This window comes from Schistocerca nitens, chromosome 3 (genome assembly GCF_023898315.1).
Source record: "Schistocerca nitens isolate TAMUIC-IGC-003100 chromosome 3, iqSchNite1.1, whole genome shotgun sequence".
In the NCBI taxonomy this organism is placed as follows: Eukaryota; Metazoa; Arthropoda; class Insecta; order Orthoptera; family Acrididae; genus Schistocerca; species Schistocerca nitens.
The window spans coordinates 652778262-652795289 of record NC_064616.1 but is presented as its reverse complement, the minus strand read 5'-3'; the positions used below and the strand labels follow the sequence as shown (position 1 = coordinate 652795289).

Sequence of the window (17028 nt, the reverse complement as noted above, 5' to 3'; positions counted from 1 at the left end):
TCTAAATCGCTTTGCAACTGATACTGTTCTTCGGATGACCTTACTAGGTGGTAAATCACAGCATCATCTGTGAACAACCTAAGAGAACTGCTCAGATTGTCACCCAGGTCATTTATATAGATCAGGAACAGCAGAGCTCCCAGGACGATTCCCTGGGGAACACTTGATATCACTTCAGTTTTACTCGATGATTTGTCGTCTATTACTACGAACTGCGACCTTCCTGACAGGAAATCACGAATCCAGTCGCACAACTGAGACGATACCCCATAGGCCCGCAGCTTGATTAGAAGTCGCTTGTGAGGAATGTTGTCAAAAGCTTTCCGGAAATCTAGAAATACGGAATCAACTTGAGATCCCCTGTCGATAGCGGCCATTACTTCGTGCAAATAAAGAGCTAGCTGTGTTGCACAAGAACGATGTTTTCTGAAACCATGCTGATTACGTATCAATAGATCGTTTCCTTCGAGGTGTTTCATAATGTTTGAATACAGTATATGCTCCAAAACCTTACTGCAAATCGGCGTCAATGATATAGGTCTGTAGTTCGATGGATTACTCCTACTACCCTTCTTAAACACTGGTGCGACCTGCGCAATTTTCCAATCTATAGGTACAGATCTATCGGTGAGCGAGCGGTTGTACATGATTGCTAAGTAGGGAGATATTGTATCAGCGTAATCTGAAAGGAACCTAATCGGTATACAATCTGGACCTGAAGACTTGCCCATATCAAGCGATTTGAGTTGCTTCGCAACCCCTAAGGTATCTACTTCTAAGAAACTCATGCTAGCAGCTGTTCGTGTTTCAAATTCTGGAATATTCCATTCATCTTCCCTGGTGAAGGAATTTCGGAAAACTGCGTTCAATAACTCCGCTTTAGCGGCACATTCGTCGGTAACAGTACCATCGGCACTGCGCAGTGAAGGTATTGCTTGCGTCTTGCCGCTTGTGTACTTTACATACGACCAGAATTTCTTCGGATTTTCTACCAAATTTCGAGACAATGTTTCGTTGTGGAACCTACTAAAGGCATCTCGCATTGAAGTCAGTGCCAAATTTCGCGCGTCTGTAAATTTTAGCCAATCTTCGGGATTTCGCATTCTTCTGAACTTCGCATGCTTTTTCCGTTGCCTCTGCAACAGCGTTCGGACCTGTTTTGTGTACCACGGGGGATCAGTTCCATCTCTTACCAATTTATGAGGTATGAATCTCTCAAGTGCTGTTGCTACTATATCTTTGAATTTGAGCCACATCTCGTCTACATTTGCATAGTCAGTTCGGAAGGAATGGAGATGTCTCTTAGGAAGGCTTCTAGTGACACTTTATCCGCTTTTTTAAATAAAATTATTTTGCGTTTGTTTCTGGTGGATTTGGAAGAAACGGTATTGAGCCTAGCTACAACGACTCTGTGATCACTAACCCCTGTATCAGTCATGATGCTCTCTATTAGCTAAGAGGTCAAGTGTGTTTTCGCAACCATTTACAATTTGCGTGGGTTCGTCGACTAATTGCTCGAAATAATTTTCAGAGAAAGCATTTAGGACAATCTTGGAAGATGTTTTCTGCCTACCACCGGTTTTGAACAAGTATTTTTGCCAACATATCGAGGGAAGGTTGAAGTCCCCACCAACTATAACCGTATGAGTGGGGTATTTATTTGTTAAGAGACTCAAATTTTCTCTGGACTGTTCAGCAACTATATCATCGGAGTCTGGGGGTCGGTAGAAGGAGCCAATTATTAACTTAGTTCGGCTGTTAAGTATAACCTCCACCCATTCCAAAAAAATTGTTCAAATGGCTCTGAGCACTATGGGACTCAACTGCTGTGGTCATAAGTCCCCTAGAACTTAGAACTACTTAAACCTAACTAACCTAGGGACATCACACACATCCATGCCCGAGGCAGGATTCGAACCTGCGACCGTAGCAGTCGCATGGTTCCGGACTGCACGCCTAGAACCGCGAGACCACCGTGGCCGGCTCCACCCATTCCAATTCGCACGGAATATCTACTTCGACTTCACTACAAGATAAACCACTACTGACAGACACAAACACTCCACCACCAATTCTGCCTAATCTATCTTTCCTGAACACCGTCTGAGACTTCGGAAAAGTTTCTGCAGAACTTATTTCAGGCTTTAGCCAGCTTTCTGTACCTATAACGATTTCAGCTTCTGTGATTTCTATTAGCGCTTGAAGCTCAGGGACTTTCACAGCACAACTACAACAATTTACAACTACAATTCCGACTGTTCCTTGATCCAAGCACGTCCTGTATTTGCCATGCACCCTTTGAGATTGCAGCCCACCCCGTACTTTCGCGAGGCCTTCTAACCTAAAAAACCGCCCAGTCCACGCCACACAGCCTCCGCTACCCGTGTAGCCGCCAGCTGAGTGTAGTGAACTCCTGACCTATTCAGCGGAACCCGAAACCCCACCACCCTACGGGGCAAGGCAAGGAATTTGCAGCCAACATGGTCGCAAAACCGTCTGAGCCTCTGATTCAGACCCTCCACCCGGCTCTGCACCAAAGGTCCGCAGTCATTTCTGTCAATGATGCTGCAGGTGGTGAGCTCTGCCTTCATCTCATAAGCAAGACCGGCAGCCTTCACCAAATCAGATAGCCGCTGGAATCCAGAGAGAATTTCCTCAGATCCAAAGCGACACACGTCATTAGTGCCAACATGTGCCACCACCTGCAGCTGGCTGCACCCTGTGCTCTTCATGGCCTAACATTGGAGCTCCCAACTACCAATAACCCCACCCTCTGTGATTGCCCGGACGTTGAAGGCTGAGAAGCATCCTCTGAAACAGGGTAGGCAGCTGCATCTGGTTCAGCCAGAGACAGTACCTGAAACCTGTTTGTCAGACGCACCGGGGATTTTTTCTGATCAGTCTCCGGGGACGTCTTTCGCTGCCTGCCACGCCTTGGAACGACCTCCCAATCAACCACAGGAGAGGGCTCAGCCCCACTGTGGGCAGTAACCGGGGCAACCACAGCGGCAGAGCGATCTGGAGACAGACGGGACGAGGTTGACATCCCCGTGATACCCAAGTCCGGCTCCCCACAGTGGTGCCCATTGGCAACAGCCTCAAGCTGCGCGACCGAAGTCAGCGCCGCCTGCAGCTGTGAGCGAAGGGATGCCAACTCAGCTCTCATCCGAACACAGCAATCACAGTCCCTGTCCATTCTAATCAATGTTGAATAACAGTTACTGAAACACGAGTCCGTGCCTAGATAATGCAAGGGAAACACGCAAAGAATGTATGAACTAACCTGTACAAATGCCTAACGACTGCGCTACAATCTGCCTGAATTTACGATTACAGTAACCAAAACTCGAAATTACACCTCCTATACGAAACTATGTAACAAATAAGTGAGCTAGGAGTATACGACTTGCTGCTGGCAGCTGCTTATCCAATGGTAGCAGGGAGCTGGCTGGCATGTTCAGCAACTGGGTAGCCCAGCTGTCTCTTGGCCACAGTTTGGCAGTGACCATTCATGTGGACAGATAGAATGTTAGTTTTTATGTCCAAGCAGAATGTGGCACAGTGGTTGCAGCTAAGTTAATAGATCACATTGTTGCTTTGATGGGACAGGAGATGCCTGTGACAGGATTGGAGCATATGGTAGTGGGATGATGTATGGAACACGTCTTGCATCTAGCTCTATTGTGGGGATATGAGACATGAGTCAAGGGGTTGGGAGCAGTGATGGAGTAGGGGCAGGCAAGGAAATACCGTATGTTGGGTGGGCAATGGAATTTCACTGTGGGGTGGGTGGGAAGGATATTTCACATTTCAGGGCATGTGGTGAGGTAGTCAAAACCCTCGTGGAGAATGTGATTCAGTTGTTCCAGTCTTTGGTGGTACTGAGTCATGACAGGAGTGCTCCCATGTGGCCAGACAGAGGGTATGTGGGGAGTGGTAGGTGACTGGTAAGACAAGATAAGAGAGACCTGTTTCTGAAGAAGATTAGGAAGGTAATTTTGGTCTGTGAAGGTTTCAGTGAGACCCCTGGAATATCTGGAAAGTGACTGCTCATCGCTACAAATGCAGTGACCATGAGGGGCTAGGCTGTATGGAAGGGACTACTTGGTGTGGGTTGGATGGCAGCTGTCAATGTGTAGGTATTGACAATTATTGGTGGGTTTGATCTGGACAGAAGTACTGGTGTAGCCATCCTGGAAGTGGAGGTCGACATGAAGGAAGGTGTCTTTTTGAGCTGATAAGGACCAGGCGAAGCTAATGGGGGAGAAAGTGTTAAGGTTCTTTGAGAATGTGGATAGGGTTCCCTCAGCCTAGATTCAGATCATGAAGATGTCATCAGTGAATCTGAACCAGGTGACAGCTTTGAGGTTCTGAGTGATTAAGAAGGATTCCTCTATATGGCTAATGGATAGAATAGCATGTGATGGTGCCATGTGGGTACCCATTGCTGTACCATGGATTTGTTTGTAGATGATGTCTTCAAAGAAGAAGTAATTGTGGGTGAGGATATAGTTACGCATGGTGACTAGCAAAGAAGTTATAGATTTGGAGGCAGTCAGGCATTCAGGTGTCCAGTAGCAGCAACGCTTTGTACAGAGGAAGGTGGAACCAACAGTGATTGAACAGGGTGCCAAGTGGTAAAGGAACAAGAACTGTTGAGACTCTGTAGAGGAAATTGTTGGTGTCTTTTATATAGGAGGGTAGGTTGTGGGTAACAGGCTGCAAGCACTATACCACATTCTAATGACAACTAATAACCTGTCTGTCTCCATAAATGTTCACCATCAATCTGTGGCAACGAGACAGCTTGACCGTGCAGGCAGAAACTCTCTCTACAACATATCAGTTGTTCTCATAGCCCCCATGGCCATGACCTTCACTAGTCCTGGTCCTCGACCTGCCTATCAATTTCCCTAATCCACCTGCCTGTCACCTTACCTATCCACCTGCCTGTCACCTTCCCTAATCCAACTCCAACTCCAGTTCCAACTCCAGCTCCAGTTCCAGCTCCAGCTCCAGCTCCTGAAAATGCACTTACGATGTCCTTTCTCCTCACCCTTTTTCTTCCTGTCCCCCCTCCCCGCATCACCATATCCTTTGGCACAGCCTTTTGATGTTGCACCTAGCAGATGCTTCAGGAACTCAAATGGGAATCCCTGGAGAGAAGGTGATGCTCTTCTCATGGAACATTATTGAGAACATTTAGAGAAATGGCATTTAAAGCTGACTACAGGACAATTCCACTGTCTCCAACACACATTGCACATAAAGACCACAAAGATAAGATATGAGAAACTGAGGCTCATATAGGGGTATACAGACAGTCATTTTTACCCTACTCTATTTACAAGTGAAACAGGAAAGGAAATGACTAGTAGTAGTAGTACAGGGTGCCCTCTGCCACAAAGTGTACGGTGGCTTGCAAAGTATCTGTGTTGATGTATATTATTAAATTTAATATTTTTCAGTGGTGTTTCGTGCTGTTTGTGGCAAAATAACGATTTACTAAACTTTTGGAAATGTTCACTCACTGTTTTTTAGAGTTTTCTGTGTGTTGAAATTTTTAGTAAATTTTGCGCTTTAGTTTTCTTATTGTTTCTAGTGAAACGTATCAGCAAAATTTTCATTCACTGTTTTAACTTCGTTGAGTGTTCCAGTGGCCGCTTCAATTTTTGGTTTTAGCTAATAATTTTGTGAAGTTTTGTTGGTATTGGTATAGTTGTGGTTTAGTAGTATTAATAAAAGTAGTTGCTTTCTTAGTAAAGAGAGAATTCTGACTGCTATTGTTAGTTCTATAAATAGTTCTGTTAGTGTAACTGAACTTAGGTAAGGTAGACACATAGGTTTTTCAGTAACTGTAAAATTTCACCACGAGTGAGAAGTGTTGGCTCTGTCCTAGGTTTGTGAGTAGTTGGTTACAGTGTGGGATTTGTTCAAAGTATTTTCATTGGGGGGGAATGCAATGAGGAAGCCAGTGGGCATTCCAGTGAGATCCTCTCCTGGAAATGCAGAATCTGTAGTAGAAATAAGTTGATAAAGGAGCAGGAGCATAAGATCTGTACCCTTCAGGGGCAGTTACAACAAGCAAAGGAGAAATTAGATAGGTTGAGGAGGGTGAATGGTGCTGGGGAATGGAAACTGGCACTTGGCAAGAAGGCAGCTAGGAGGAGGAGGTGTTCAGATGGTAGCACTTTGCTTATATGTAATAGATCTGACCAACTGTCAGAGTTGAGTGGAGAGGAGCCTCATGTACATCTAGGTGTAGGAAACATGCAGCAGTCCTCAGCAGTTAGGAAGCCTAAGTCAGTTGCAAATTCTAACAGAAAGAAGAAGGTTCTGCTGCTAGGTAATTCACGCAGTAGAGGTGTGGGCCAGCAGTTGCAGGAAGCATTGTGGGTGAGTATCAGGTCACCAGCATTGTGAAGCCTAGTGCAGGGTTGGCACAGGTGACTGACAACATATGGGAGTTATGTAGGAATTTTATGAAGGAGGATCAGGTAGTGATAGTGGGTGGAGCAGGGAATAGTCTTGATAGGGATGGAGAATATGATACAGGTGATGACCTGGTAAACATAGCTACTCAAACTGGTGGCACTAACGCGCATTTCATACAACTGTTTCAGCATCATGAACAGCCTCATCTTAATGCAGCTTTAGGCGTGTTTACGTGGGGCTGGAGAGGCCACTGATGGCAGAGGGCATGGGTCACATTGCAGTGGTGCCAGTTGAGTCTATCAGTAGATCAAGTTTCACTAGGCATGGCCTGCACCTCAATTAGGTATGGGAAGGGGAGGCTGGCAAAGCTTATAGATGACAGGGCAGTGGACAGTGGTGGGATAACTCATGGGATAATTCCTGTAGTAGTTGGTGTTAGAAAGGCACCATTTTTAGATGGGAGTCAGCTGATAGGTATAACTGCTTAAAGGAAGTCCCTCTAACTAAGGGCTTAGCTTCAGAGGACATCATGTTTCCAAGTAGAGAAGGAAATAGCAGACTTCATCAAAATATAAGAGGTATTAGAGATAAAGTTAGTGAATTGCTTATAGATGTTGACTATGGCATTATTGGTATATCAGAGCATCACTTAAATAATTTGACAGTTCAGAGGCTTCCTTTATCAGCATACAGATTAGCTGGCTGTTTTTCAAGGAGTTCCTTGCAGGGTGGGAGAGTGACCATGTATATAAACAACAATATTCCATTTGAGTCCATAGACATATCATGGCACTGCACTGAACATACATTTGTATGTTGTGCAGTGGCAGTTGAATTTAGTGAAACTTAATGTCCAATAGTTGTTGTTTATAGGTCCACTAACTCTGACTTCAGAGCATTTCTGTTCAAGCTAGAGAGGGTTCTTGATTCATTTTATAGAAGGTACCAGAACTTAGTTATTTGTGGTGACTTCAATACTAATTTTGTACATGATTGTGCAAGAGAAAGGATGTTGGTGGATCTCATAAATTCATATGATCTGATGCGGACTGTGTTTTTTCCAGCTACGGTGCAGGGAAACAGTAGCACACCCATAGACAGTATTTTTATTCCTTCTTCCTTACTAGATGGGCATTCTGTTAGTAAAAGGGTGAATGGCCTTTCAGACCATGATGCACAAATTTTAACATTAAAAGGCTTTTGAACTCAAATGTTACATATTATTACAAATTATGTAGCAATAGAGAATTTTTTAAACCTTGTCAAGGAACAAGAGTGGCAGGATGTTTACAGTGCCGATAACATAGATGACACATATAATGCTTTCCTTAACATATTTCTCATGCTCTGTGAGAGAAGTAAAAGGCAGCCCGGGTGGCTGACTAGTGGGATAATGATATCATGTAGAACAAAGTGGAAATTATATCAAAATGTTAGAAGTAATCACAAACAAGCTACAGTAACCCATTACAAACAGTACTGCAAGGTGCTTAAAATGTTATTGGGAAGGCAAAGAGTATGTGGTACACAAATAGAATAGCTAATTCCCAGGATGAAAAATATATATATATAGTCAGTTGTGAAGGAAGTGTCTGGTCAACAGCACAATGTCGATGATCTAGACTCAGTTCATAGTAAAAATATTTCTGTTACTGATAGATCAGATATATGTACAGTATTTAACAATCATTTTCTGAGCATTGCTGGTGAATTACATAAAAACTTGGTTTCTACAGGGAATCATATAACTCTCTTGGCATATGGCTTTCCAAGATTGATGTCTGAAATACTCCTCTGTCATACAGACAAGGGGGAGATTGAGTCAGTAATCAAATCACTAAAGACTAAGGGTCTCTCATCATAAGATGGACTGCCTAGCAGAGTATTTAAGTATTGTGCAGAACATGTTTGCCCTGTACTTAGTCATATTTGTAATTTTTCCTTTAGGAATGGTCAGTTTCCTGAACAATTAAAGTACTCAGTAGTAAAGCTGCTTTATAAAAATCGAGAAAGGGATAATGTAGACAATTTTAGGCCTATTTCTATGCCATCAGTGTTTGCAAAAGTTATTGAAAAGGCTGTGTATGTAAGGATAACTGATTGTTTTATATCACACAATTTGCTATCAAATGTACAGTTCGGCTTTATAAGTCATTTAACAACTGAAAATACCATATTCTCTTTTCTCTGTGAGGTACTGGATGGGTTAAACAAAAAGTTTTGAATGCTTGGGATGTTTTTTGATTTAACTAAGGCGTTTGATTGTGTTCACAAAATATTGCTCCAGAAGTTGGACCATTACAGAATATGCAAAGTAGCTCACAATTGGTTCACCTCTTACTTTAGCAACAGACAGCAAAAGGTCATTATTCACAGTGTTGAGAATGGCTGTGGTGTTGGATCTGAGTTGGGTACAGTCAAATGGGGAGTGCCCCAGGGATCAGTGTTGAGGCCACTCCTGTTCTTTATTTATATAAATGATATGCCATCTAGTATTACCGGTAACTCTCCAATATTTCTGTTTGCTGACGACACTAGCTTGGTAGTAAAGGACACAGTGTGCAACATTACCTCAGTTTCAAATAGTGCAGTTCATGACATAAGTTCATGGCTTGTAGAAAACAAACTAATGCTAGATCACAGTAAGACTCAGTTTTTACAGTTTCTAACACACAATTCAACAAAACCAAACATTTCAATTTCACAGAATGGACATATGATTAGTGAAACTAGACAGTTCAAATTTCTAGGTGTTCAGATAGATAGTAAACTGTCATGGAAAGCACCCATTTAGGATCTTGTTCAAAGACTTAATGCTGATATTTTTACTATTCGAACGGTCTCTGAAGTAAGTGATCATTTGACACAAAAATTAGTCTACTTTGCTTATTTTCATTTGCTGATGTCATATTGTATTATATTTTGGGGTAACTCTTTCCATTCTAAAAGGATATTTTTGGCTCAGAAACAGCTTGTTTGGGCAATAAGAGGTATAAGTTCACAAACCTCCTGTCGACCCCTGTTCACGAATCAGGGTATTTTGACACTGGCCTCTCAATATACACATTCCTTACTTTCATTTCTTGTTGACATTATTAGCTTATTCCCAAGAACAAGCAGCTTTCACTCAGTTAATACTTGGCAGATATCAAACCTGCATTTGGATCAGACTTCATTAACTCTTGTGCAGAAAGGTGTGGACTATACTGCTGCATCCATTTTCAATAAACTACCTCAAGAATTAAAACTCTTAGCAGTAATCCACGCGCTTTCAAATCAAAACTGAAGAGTTTCCTTGTGGGTCATTCCTTCTATTCTGTTGAGGAGTTCCTTGAAAAATTAAGCTGATTCTTGTTGCATTGTTGATTGCGTTTACTTAATCTTATGGCTTGACTTTTTTCGGGTTCATAAACATTTTATTTTTATCTGTTATTACTTTTATTTTGTAACTTCATGTACTGACACGTTTTGTGACCTTGGAGATTTGCTCCTCAATTTGGTCCTATGGAACTTTGCGTGTAAATAAAAATAAATAAATAAAATAAAATAAAAAATAAAAGATGTAGATATAGAGTGGCCCCATTCAGTCCCCTCCACATTCCTACATGCTACCACAGGCACCAATAGCATCTTCCCCATGACTATTCTGCTATCCATCTCCCTCCCCAGCCAACACATATTCCTTAACCCCCACTACTCATCCAGCCATATTGCTGCACACATCAAATGCAGTTGCAGCCATGCCTTAGTGCCCCGAGATGGCAGTGGCCATGTGCCACTGTGGTGTGTATGTTTTTCTATTCCTGAAGAAGGAGTTTGTCTGAAAGCTGAAATATGTCTAGCATTATTTTTCATTGTGCCTGCCCGTGACTCAACAGTTCATATTCCACCCTGGATTTTCTGTTGCTTATGCACAGAATGATATCATTCCTAAGCCAATCAGAATAACATGAAGCATCATTAAGGTATCTGAATCACTGAAGCAAATCACAGTAATGTCTTTCCAACATCCATTATGTTGGTTAATACACAGGAAGTTAAATTCCCAAGTAGTACCATAGAAATATGGAACTGCTACTAACAGCCATGTTAGTCTGCCAGAGTATGTTAGCGCCACTTTGAAACGAAGTCTACAGTGTCCTAGTGCACAATATAAAAGCATTTTACGCCACACAGACTGTGAACTGGCCCTCCATACACAATATGAACAATAGAAATAGTATTTCCAGTTACAATATCGCCATTCATTAATGTTGTATTTCTTCCTTTAAGAGATAGGTACAAGGAAAGGAAGAAATTAACTCTACTCCTCAAACAGTCTGGCCTGGTGATGAAAGAGCAACACAGTAAGTATGCATCACTTTCTCCGTACAATACTGGTAACTTAGCATATGCCAAATATATTTGTTTTTCAGTCAGAACTATGTGCAGAGGTAATGAAAACTGAAATGTTTTATGTGGAAAGAAACTTAAACAAAACACTACAAACAACAGACAACACCCAACTATATATCACCACATTCTTTGTTTTCCCAAATTGGCAAAATATGAAGCAGCTACACTATTTATACCACCATTTCTAACTTAGTTATGACAAATGCACTCACAGCTGCCCATGATATCCCCAGAAAATGCATGTTAAAGTATATATTTTGTAACATGAGGGCTTTTTCACAGGTGGTATTTGAGTTTCTGGTGATATTAGTTTTGTGGGTATTAGGTCATGGTCCATTTCATCCTCCAATGCTGGAGACATCAGCAGGGGAAATAAAAACTCAGAAAGAGTTACAATCTCAAACAAGCTCAGGAAGTTTGAACTGTTTATACATTTACAAACAACAGTCAGTTTGTAATGTCATCAGGCTGCTGCTTAAGATGTCAGAGTCATGCCATTGCATATTATGGGTTAAAATTAGGCAGGCTTTGGGCCTTAGTACTACATAAAGCTAGATAGTGGTTTGAAGATGTCACAAACTGACCGTTTCCTGGAAATTTATAAACAGTTTGGCTTGCTGAGCTTGTTTAAGACTGTAAGTCCTCCTGAGTAGTAAAGCAATGTGTTCTGAAAATCATAGTAGGCACTATTGGCATGTATGGTTACTTAATGAAAGTAACAGGTAATTAGGTGACAACCTTTTTGAAGAACACTATTGAGAGGATTCAGAGAACAGGTATTTAAATCTGACTGCAGTACGAATCTTCTGTTGCCAACATACATTTTGAGTAAGGACCACAAAATTAGGCACATATGGAGGCTTATAGATAGTTGTTTTCCCTTTCTCTGTATGTGAGTAGAACAGGGAAGGGATTGATTAGTAGTGGTACGCATACCCTCCACCATGCACCCTATGGTGGCTTGCAGAAGACGTATACAGATGTAGAATTCTGGTCCTGTATACTCCAGATTTATCCACAACAACTGAAATTAGCAAAAGAGTTACCAAAGCTTTCCTGGATAAACAAATGACAAAAGAAAAACAGAAAGCATACCAAAAAGGGCTACTAGTTTACCCAGTATTTCAAGACACAGCATCTTATCCACAGCTACAGCAATAAATTCTTATATGACAAACAAGTAGCAAGGTGCTGTTTGTTATCTTGTTGAAACAGTTATTCTATTGTGTAATGTCTTACGAAATTGTGGGTGACTATAAATTAAAAATCTGAAATAAAGACTTTGAAAGAATACAATAAATTTACAGTTTCATATCCTGCAGACAGTGACATGATTAGGGATGGAGCTGTTAATACTGAAAAGAAAAATAAGAAGCGTATTGTAATGTCTGTGTAATGTGAATTTTCATATCTTTGTTATGAATGTTCATTGGAACCTTTGGACTGGTAAACCAGAAAGTGTTAGATACTATGTTTGTATTTCTGATTATGCTGGTGACAAGGACATGAGATGTTCAAAGACAGATGTCATCAAAACTTTCAGTCATGAGACTGTATCATGGATTAGTCAATAATGAAAGGAAGTGGCAACACCCACTACAGGAGCAGAAATAGTATTATCAAGTGAAGGAGCAAACACATTGTTCTGGCTGAAAAGGCTGCTGTATGAACTGATTGGAACTTCCAAACAAGTGACTCCCCTTGCACACTACGTTGACAATGCAAGTACAGTGAAGCTGTCTAAAAATCCAATGAGTCATCAAAAATCAAGCATATAGAAGTCCATCACTTCTACATCAGGGAAATATTCTTGAATGGGGACCTTGAATTATAACAAGCTCATGGGACTAACCAGTTAGCTGATCTTTTAACAAAACCATTGGAATCAGTGTGACTCGTGGTGCTGTGTGACTGAATTGGAGTGATGCAAGTGCAATGGAATCCTTGGTCTGGTAAAACAGAAAGTGTTGATTCTATGTTTGTTGTGAGTGTATCTGTGAGGACCCTTGTTTGGTGAATCTTTTGTAGTCTGCTGAAATAAATAATTTTAACAGGAGCAAAGGCTCAGAGTAGACAAGTACAGGACAAAATATCAGTGACAACTGTTTTGAAGGAAGCGTTTCAGCACAAAAATGAAATAATTTAGGTTGATTGTGGAAAACCTAAATCAGCATGACCAAATGGGGATTTGTGTCTCGGTCTTCATAAATGTGATTTTAGAGTGTTAATTTCTGTGCCACCTCACTTGGTACAAAGACCTTGAAGTCGCTGCCTTAATCATACAATATTAGTTTACATCTGTGTGAGATTGCTCTTTTCAAAAGGAATGATATTAACACTACATGTCAATGCAAGGAAGCAGAAGAAACTAACAGAAAATAGTGCATGTCCATAAGCTAGAACAATAACAAGAAGAACAGCAAAAAGTAAGAAAAACTGTGGGAAGGAAAACTGTGTAAATAAAAAATGAATTACAGCTGTACAAAATACTGAAAAGAAAACAACAATGATGAGGAAACAAAAGACTACAAATTCTTTCACAGACACACAGATCTCCATGCATTTTCCCTTGAAACTACAATATGGTACAGGCAAATATTTACAGTATAGTACTTTTTTATAAATTGGGAGACTTAAATAAGAAATGGTACATTTAACATTAAAATATGTAAATAATAATACTTGATTGTTAAATGAACCAGGCAACTGGAATGTAAATCTGTTTACCTATGTACTGCTTTGGCTTGTCCATTTTCATTGCTCCTTCAACAAAACCAATTGTCTCACAAATTTTCTTCTTTTCTGGGGAAGAAAGTTGAGCCCACAGACCACGTTCTTTTTCAGAATGAATAAGAAACTCCACAGTGCTTTCTTCTCTTGTTATTCCCCACCAGTCAACAGTACTCTCTCTCACATGTATACGTTGTGGATTTTCACGGTGAAGCTAAATAAATAGATGTAAATAATATTAACCAGTCTTCAAGAACTGTAAATACTCACAGTTACTCAAAATAACCCATGGCAGTGTTACATTACCTCTAGTTTGGCATGCTCTCTTGCAACAATTATATGCAAGATGGTGAGCCTATCTTCTAGTTGCTGCAGATCAAGTTTCAATTCGGTGTCATTTGGACTGAACAGTGCTTTTTTGTATGCATCTTTGTATTTCAAATAATATTCCCTGAATGAAAAATCAGATGTTAATAAAAAATTATGCAAAAGAATAACTAAAATTACAAAACTTGCATTCTGTGCTGACCTGTGCTTTTTAATGTTGGTCCAAGAGTAAGGTCTCACTCTCTGTTCCAGTACAGAGTTGTACGCATACTTCCACCATTTTGAACTATTAGAAATAACTGGTACTCCTGGGTGAAACTGTCTGTATTTCCTAATAAATAAAATTGTATTATTGATATGAGATATAGTATGAAAATGGAAAAAGGATTAAGACAGTGAACAATCACTCACCTACAGATGACAGAAATAGGGGGGTAAAGGGAGAGAGAGAGAGAGAGAGAGAGAGAGAAAGAGAAAGAGGGAGGGAGGGAGGGAGGGAGGGAGGGAGGGAGAGAGGGAGAGAGAGAGAGAGAGAGAGAGAGAGAGAGAGAGACTAGCTAATGAGAAAAATACAAAATGCTTGAAAGATTATGTAGTTTTTGCATCTGTTGCAGATGTCTATGCACCAGAAAACTATCATCTACAGGTATTCATTTCACATGTCTCATTTTTCCTTGTTAAAATGACTTATGAACAAGGCATGAGTTTATGTTGTCAACTAATCTAAAAAAAACCTGTGATTTAAGATATATTTATGGAGAATAGGTGGTTACAGTACATAAAAATGAAGTTTTTAAAGTCTTTACCATTTTAAATGCTGGAATAGTCATGAGCAATGTTTATCTTCAGTATTACTCTGTGAAACTAGTGTTAAAAAAATAGTGATCCATATGTGTATCTGGACTCTGCTCCAGCTGTTATGCTTTACTGCATAATCAGAGTGCTTAAGTTCCAAACTGTAAGACTGTACAGCCAAGCAGCAGCAGAAACCAGGTCTTGGTCACTATTTGGTGAAATTTCTGTAAGAGTTATTCATGTCCTACAAAGATGCACTCCTGCATAAATACATAAATAATGCAGTGTAAGCGAATTTTCAGTTTGCTCATTCAAAGCAGATGAACATGGACACAAAACAGCAAAGTGACCAGTCAGTCATAAGTTTGAACTTCACAAAATGGCTGTACTCATCAGCATTGTCCGTAAAACTGAGTTTTCTTTGGTCATTCTTATCCACTTTGACTTTATTCTCATCCTTTCATTTACTCACTCATTCATACAGCATGTTATGTAAACAAAATCATGCAGAATAGCCATTAGGGCTGCAGAAAGAGTCAAGTTCTGTATTGATATTCAGAAGTGGTCACTGCATGCTACTTCTCTGAAGTATACTTGTAACAAATTATTACTATCGGTAATCTACTCGTAATGATGATTACGGAAGTTTTTCTAGATTACTTTATACATGTATATTATGAGAGAGACAATACCTTAAAAAAGCTACCACTCCTTCCCTTACACTACTCACTTCCTCTTTTTATCTAAAATTTCAAAGTCTACATGTAGTTTTACACTGTACACTATCAGCTGTCTGTACACAGGCTAAGACAAGATCTGTTTAATACAAGCATTAGATATTTCATGACAGATTGAAACTGTGAGCACAATGGGACTTGAAACTGTTACCTTTTCTTTTCTTGTGCAAGTGCTCTACCTTTCACAGAGGTTCTCCTACCTATCTTGCAGGTCTAGCACTCATGAAAGATATGACCACAAAAAGATTTCCTTGACAACATCTGACAGTTTCTAAAAGTTCAAAGTTATGCTATCTGAACTATGTAATGCTCCAGTCACCTTCAAGCATGTGACGGACAACTTGTTTCAGCAATACCTTAAATGGATGTCCTGTCTTTGCTATCTGGATGACAATGTCTTTTTTTAAAAAAAAAGAAAAGAAAAGAAAAACAAAACACTTGAAGAACATCTAAGCCACTTGACAACCAAGTTGTAGTGTATTCAGACCGCAGGCCTTCACATGAACCCAAGGAGCCTCTGCATCACCTAAGAAATAAAAGCCATGGGATATCTAGTTAATGGTGATGGAGTGCATCCCATTCTAGAGATAATAAGAACAGTCACAGATTTTCCAACTGCTCAACACATTCATGAAGTGAGAAGTTTTCTCAAAACGTGCTTGTATTACCAACAATTCATAAAGGACTTCTGTACCAAGACTCATGGCTTTAAAGAACTACTGCATGGAGATTTTAGTGTCATTGTTGGATTCAGAGATCAATATTAGTTTGAATGCACCAGTGATGATCATCCAGAATTGTTTCTTTTCACAGTCACACCAAAGGCAGTGTGGTCTTCACACCTACTGGCAAGACTCTCTGGCAGGATAAACTAGGAGGAAAATGCACATGTTTCCTTGTTCAAGTTACTAGCTTGCTCTTGGTTATTTCTCTTTGGTTTGCTATTCCAGTTTAGTTTGTACGATGTTGACTATTCTTGATTTTCACTACTTTGGTTACTCTTAGTTTGTTCTTTTGGATTTATATATGGTTTTTACGATTGTCCTCTCGGTCCTTTCTGCTACTTGCTGCGTATCAGAAACCACCAAGTGGCAGTCCCACACTTGAGTAGTGCATTACTACAGTGGCGATGAGGCTGACTCTTGCATGTGAATAAGCTCATAACAATGGATTCAAAGTTTCTGGATCTTTGCAGCACCAAATAATGCTGCAGGAACAACAGCAGAAACAAATGTGGCTGCAACAATGACAACATTAGGAACAGATATGATTGCAACAACAAGTACAGCAGGAGCAGATTCATAAGCTGATCTGAATTGTTAGGATGCAGCCAGTGAGATGAGCAACTGTGCGGCAACCCTCGCCCCTGGAACAGTAGAATTCTACAAATTGTGCAGTTTGCTGAGTGAGCATTTCTGCCACCAAACACATTTTTTGGCAGTGAGATTGCAATTTAATCAATTCAGGATGTATGTATATATGCCCTGGATAGTGGACATGAAAGGGCTCACTCAGTAATTCAAGTTTGAATGTACTAACTGAGGTGTCTCATATGCTGACTGTTTAATCAGAGACATACTTGCAGATTAACATCAGGCAAGGAGGTCCA

General features: G+C 40.5%; 1 protein-coding gene across 1 annotated transcript in view; it reads right to left on the bottom strand.

Moving 5' to 3' along the window:
* The window catches only part of LOC126248619 (intermembrane lipid transfer protein VPS13A-like), a 764418-nt gene that overhangs the window by 545969 nt on the left and 201421 nt on the right, over positions 1-17028 (bottom strand). Inside the window, exons 8-10 of the mRNA XM_049949782.1 lie at positions 14090-14218; positions 13867-14011; positions 13558-13774 (exon numbers count right to left, since the gene is read on the bottom strand). Coding sequence (XP_049805739.1) covers positions 13558-13774; positions 13867-14011; positions 14090-14218 — 491 coding nt within the window. The remainder of the gene's footprint in view (positions 1-13557; positions 13775-13866; positions 14012-14089; positions 14219-17028) is intronic.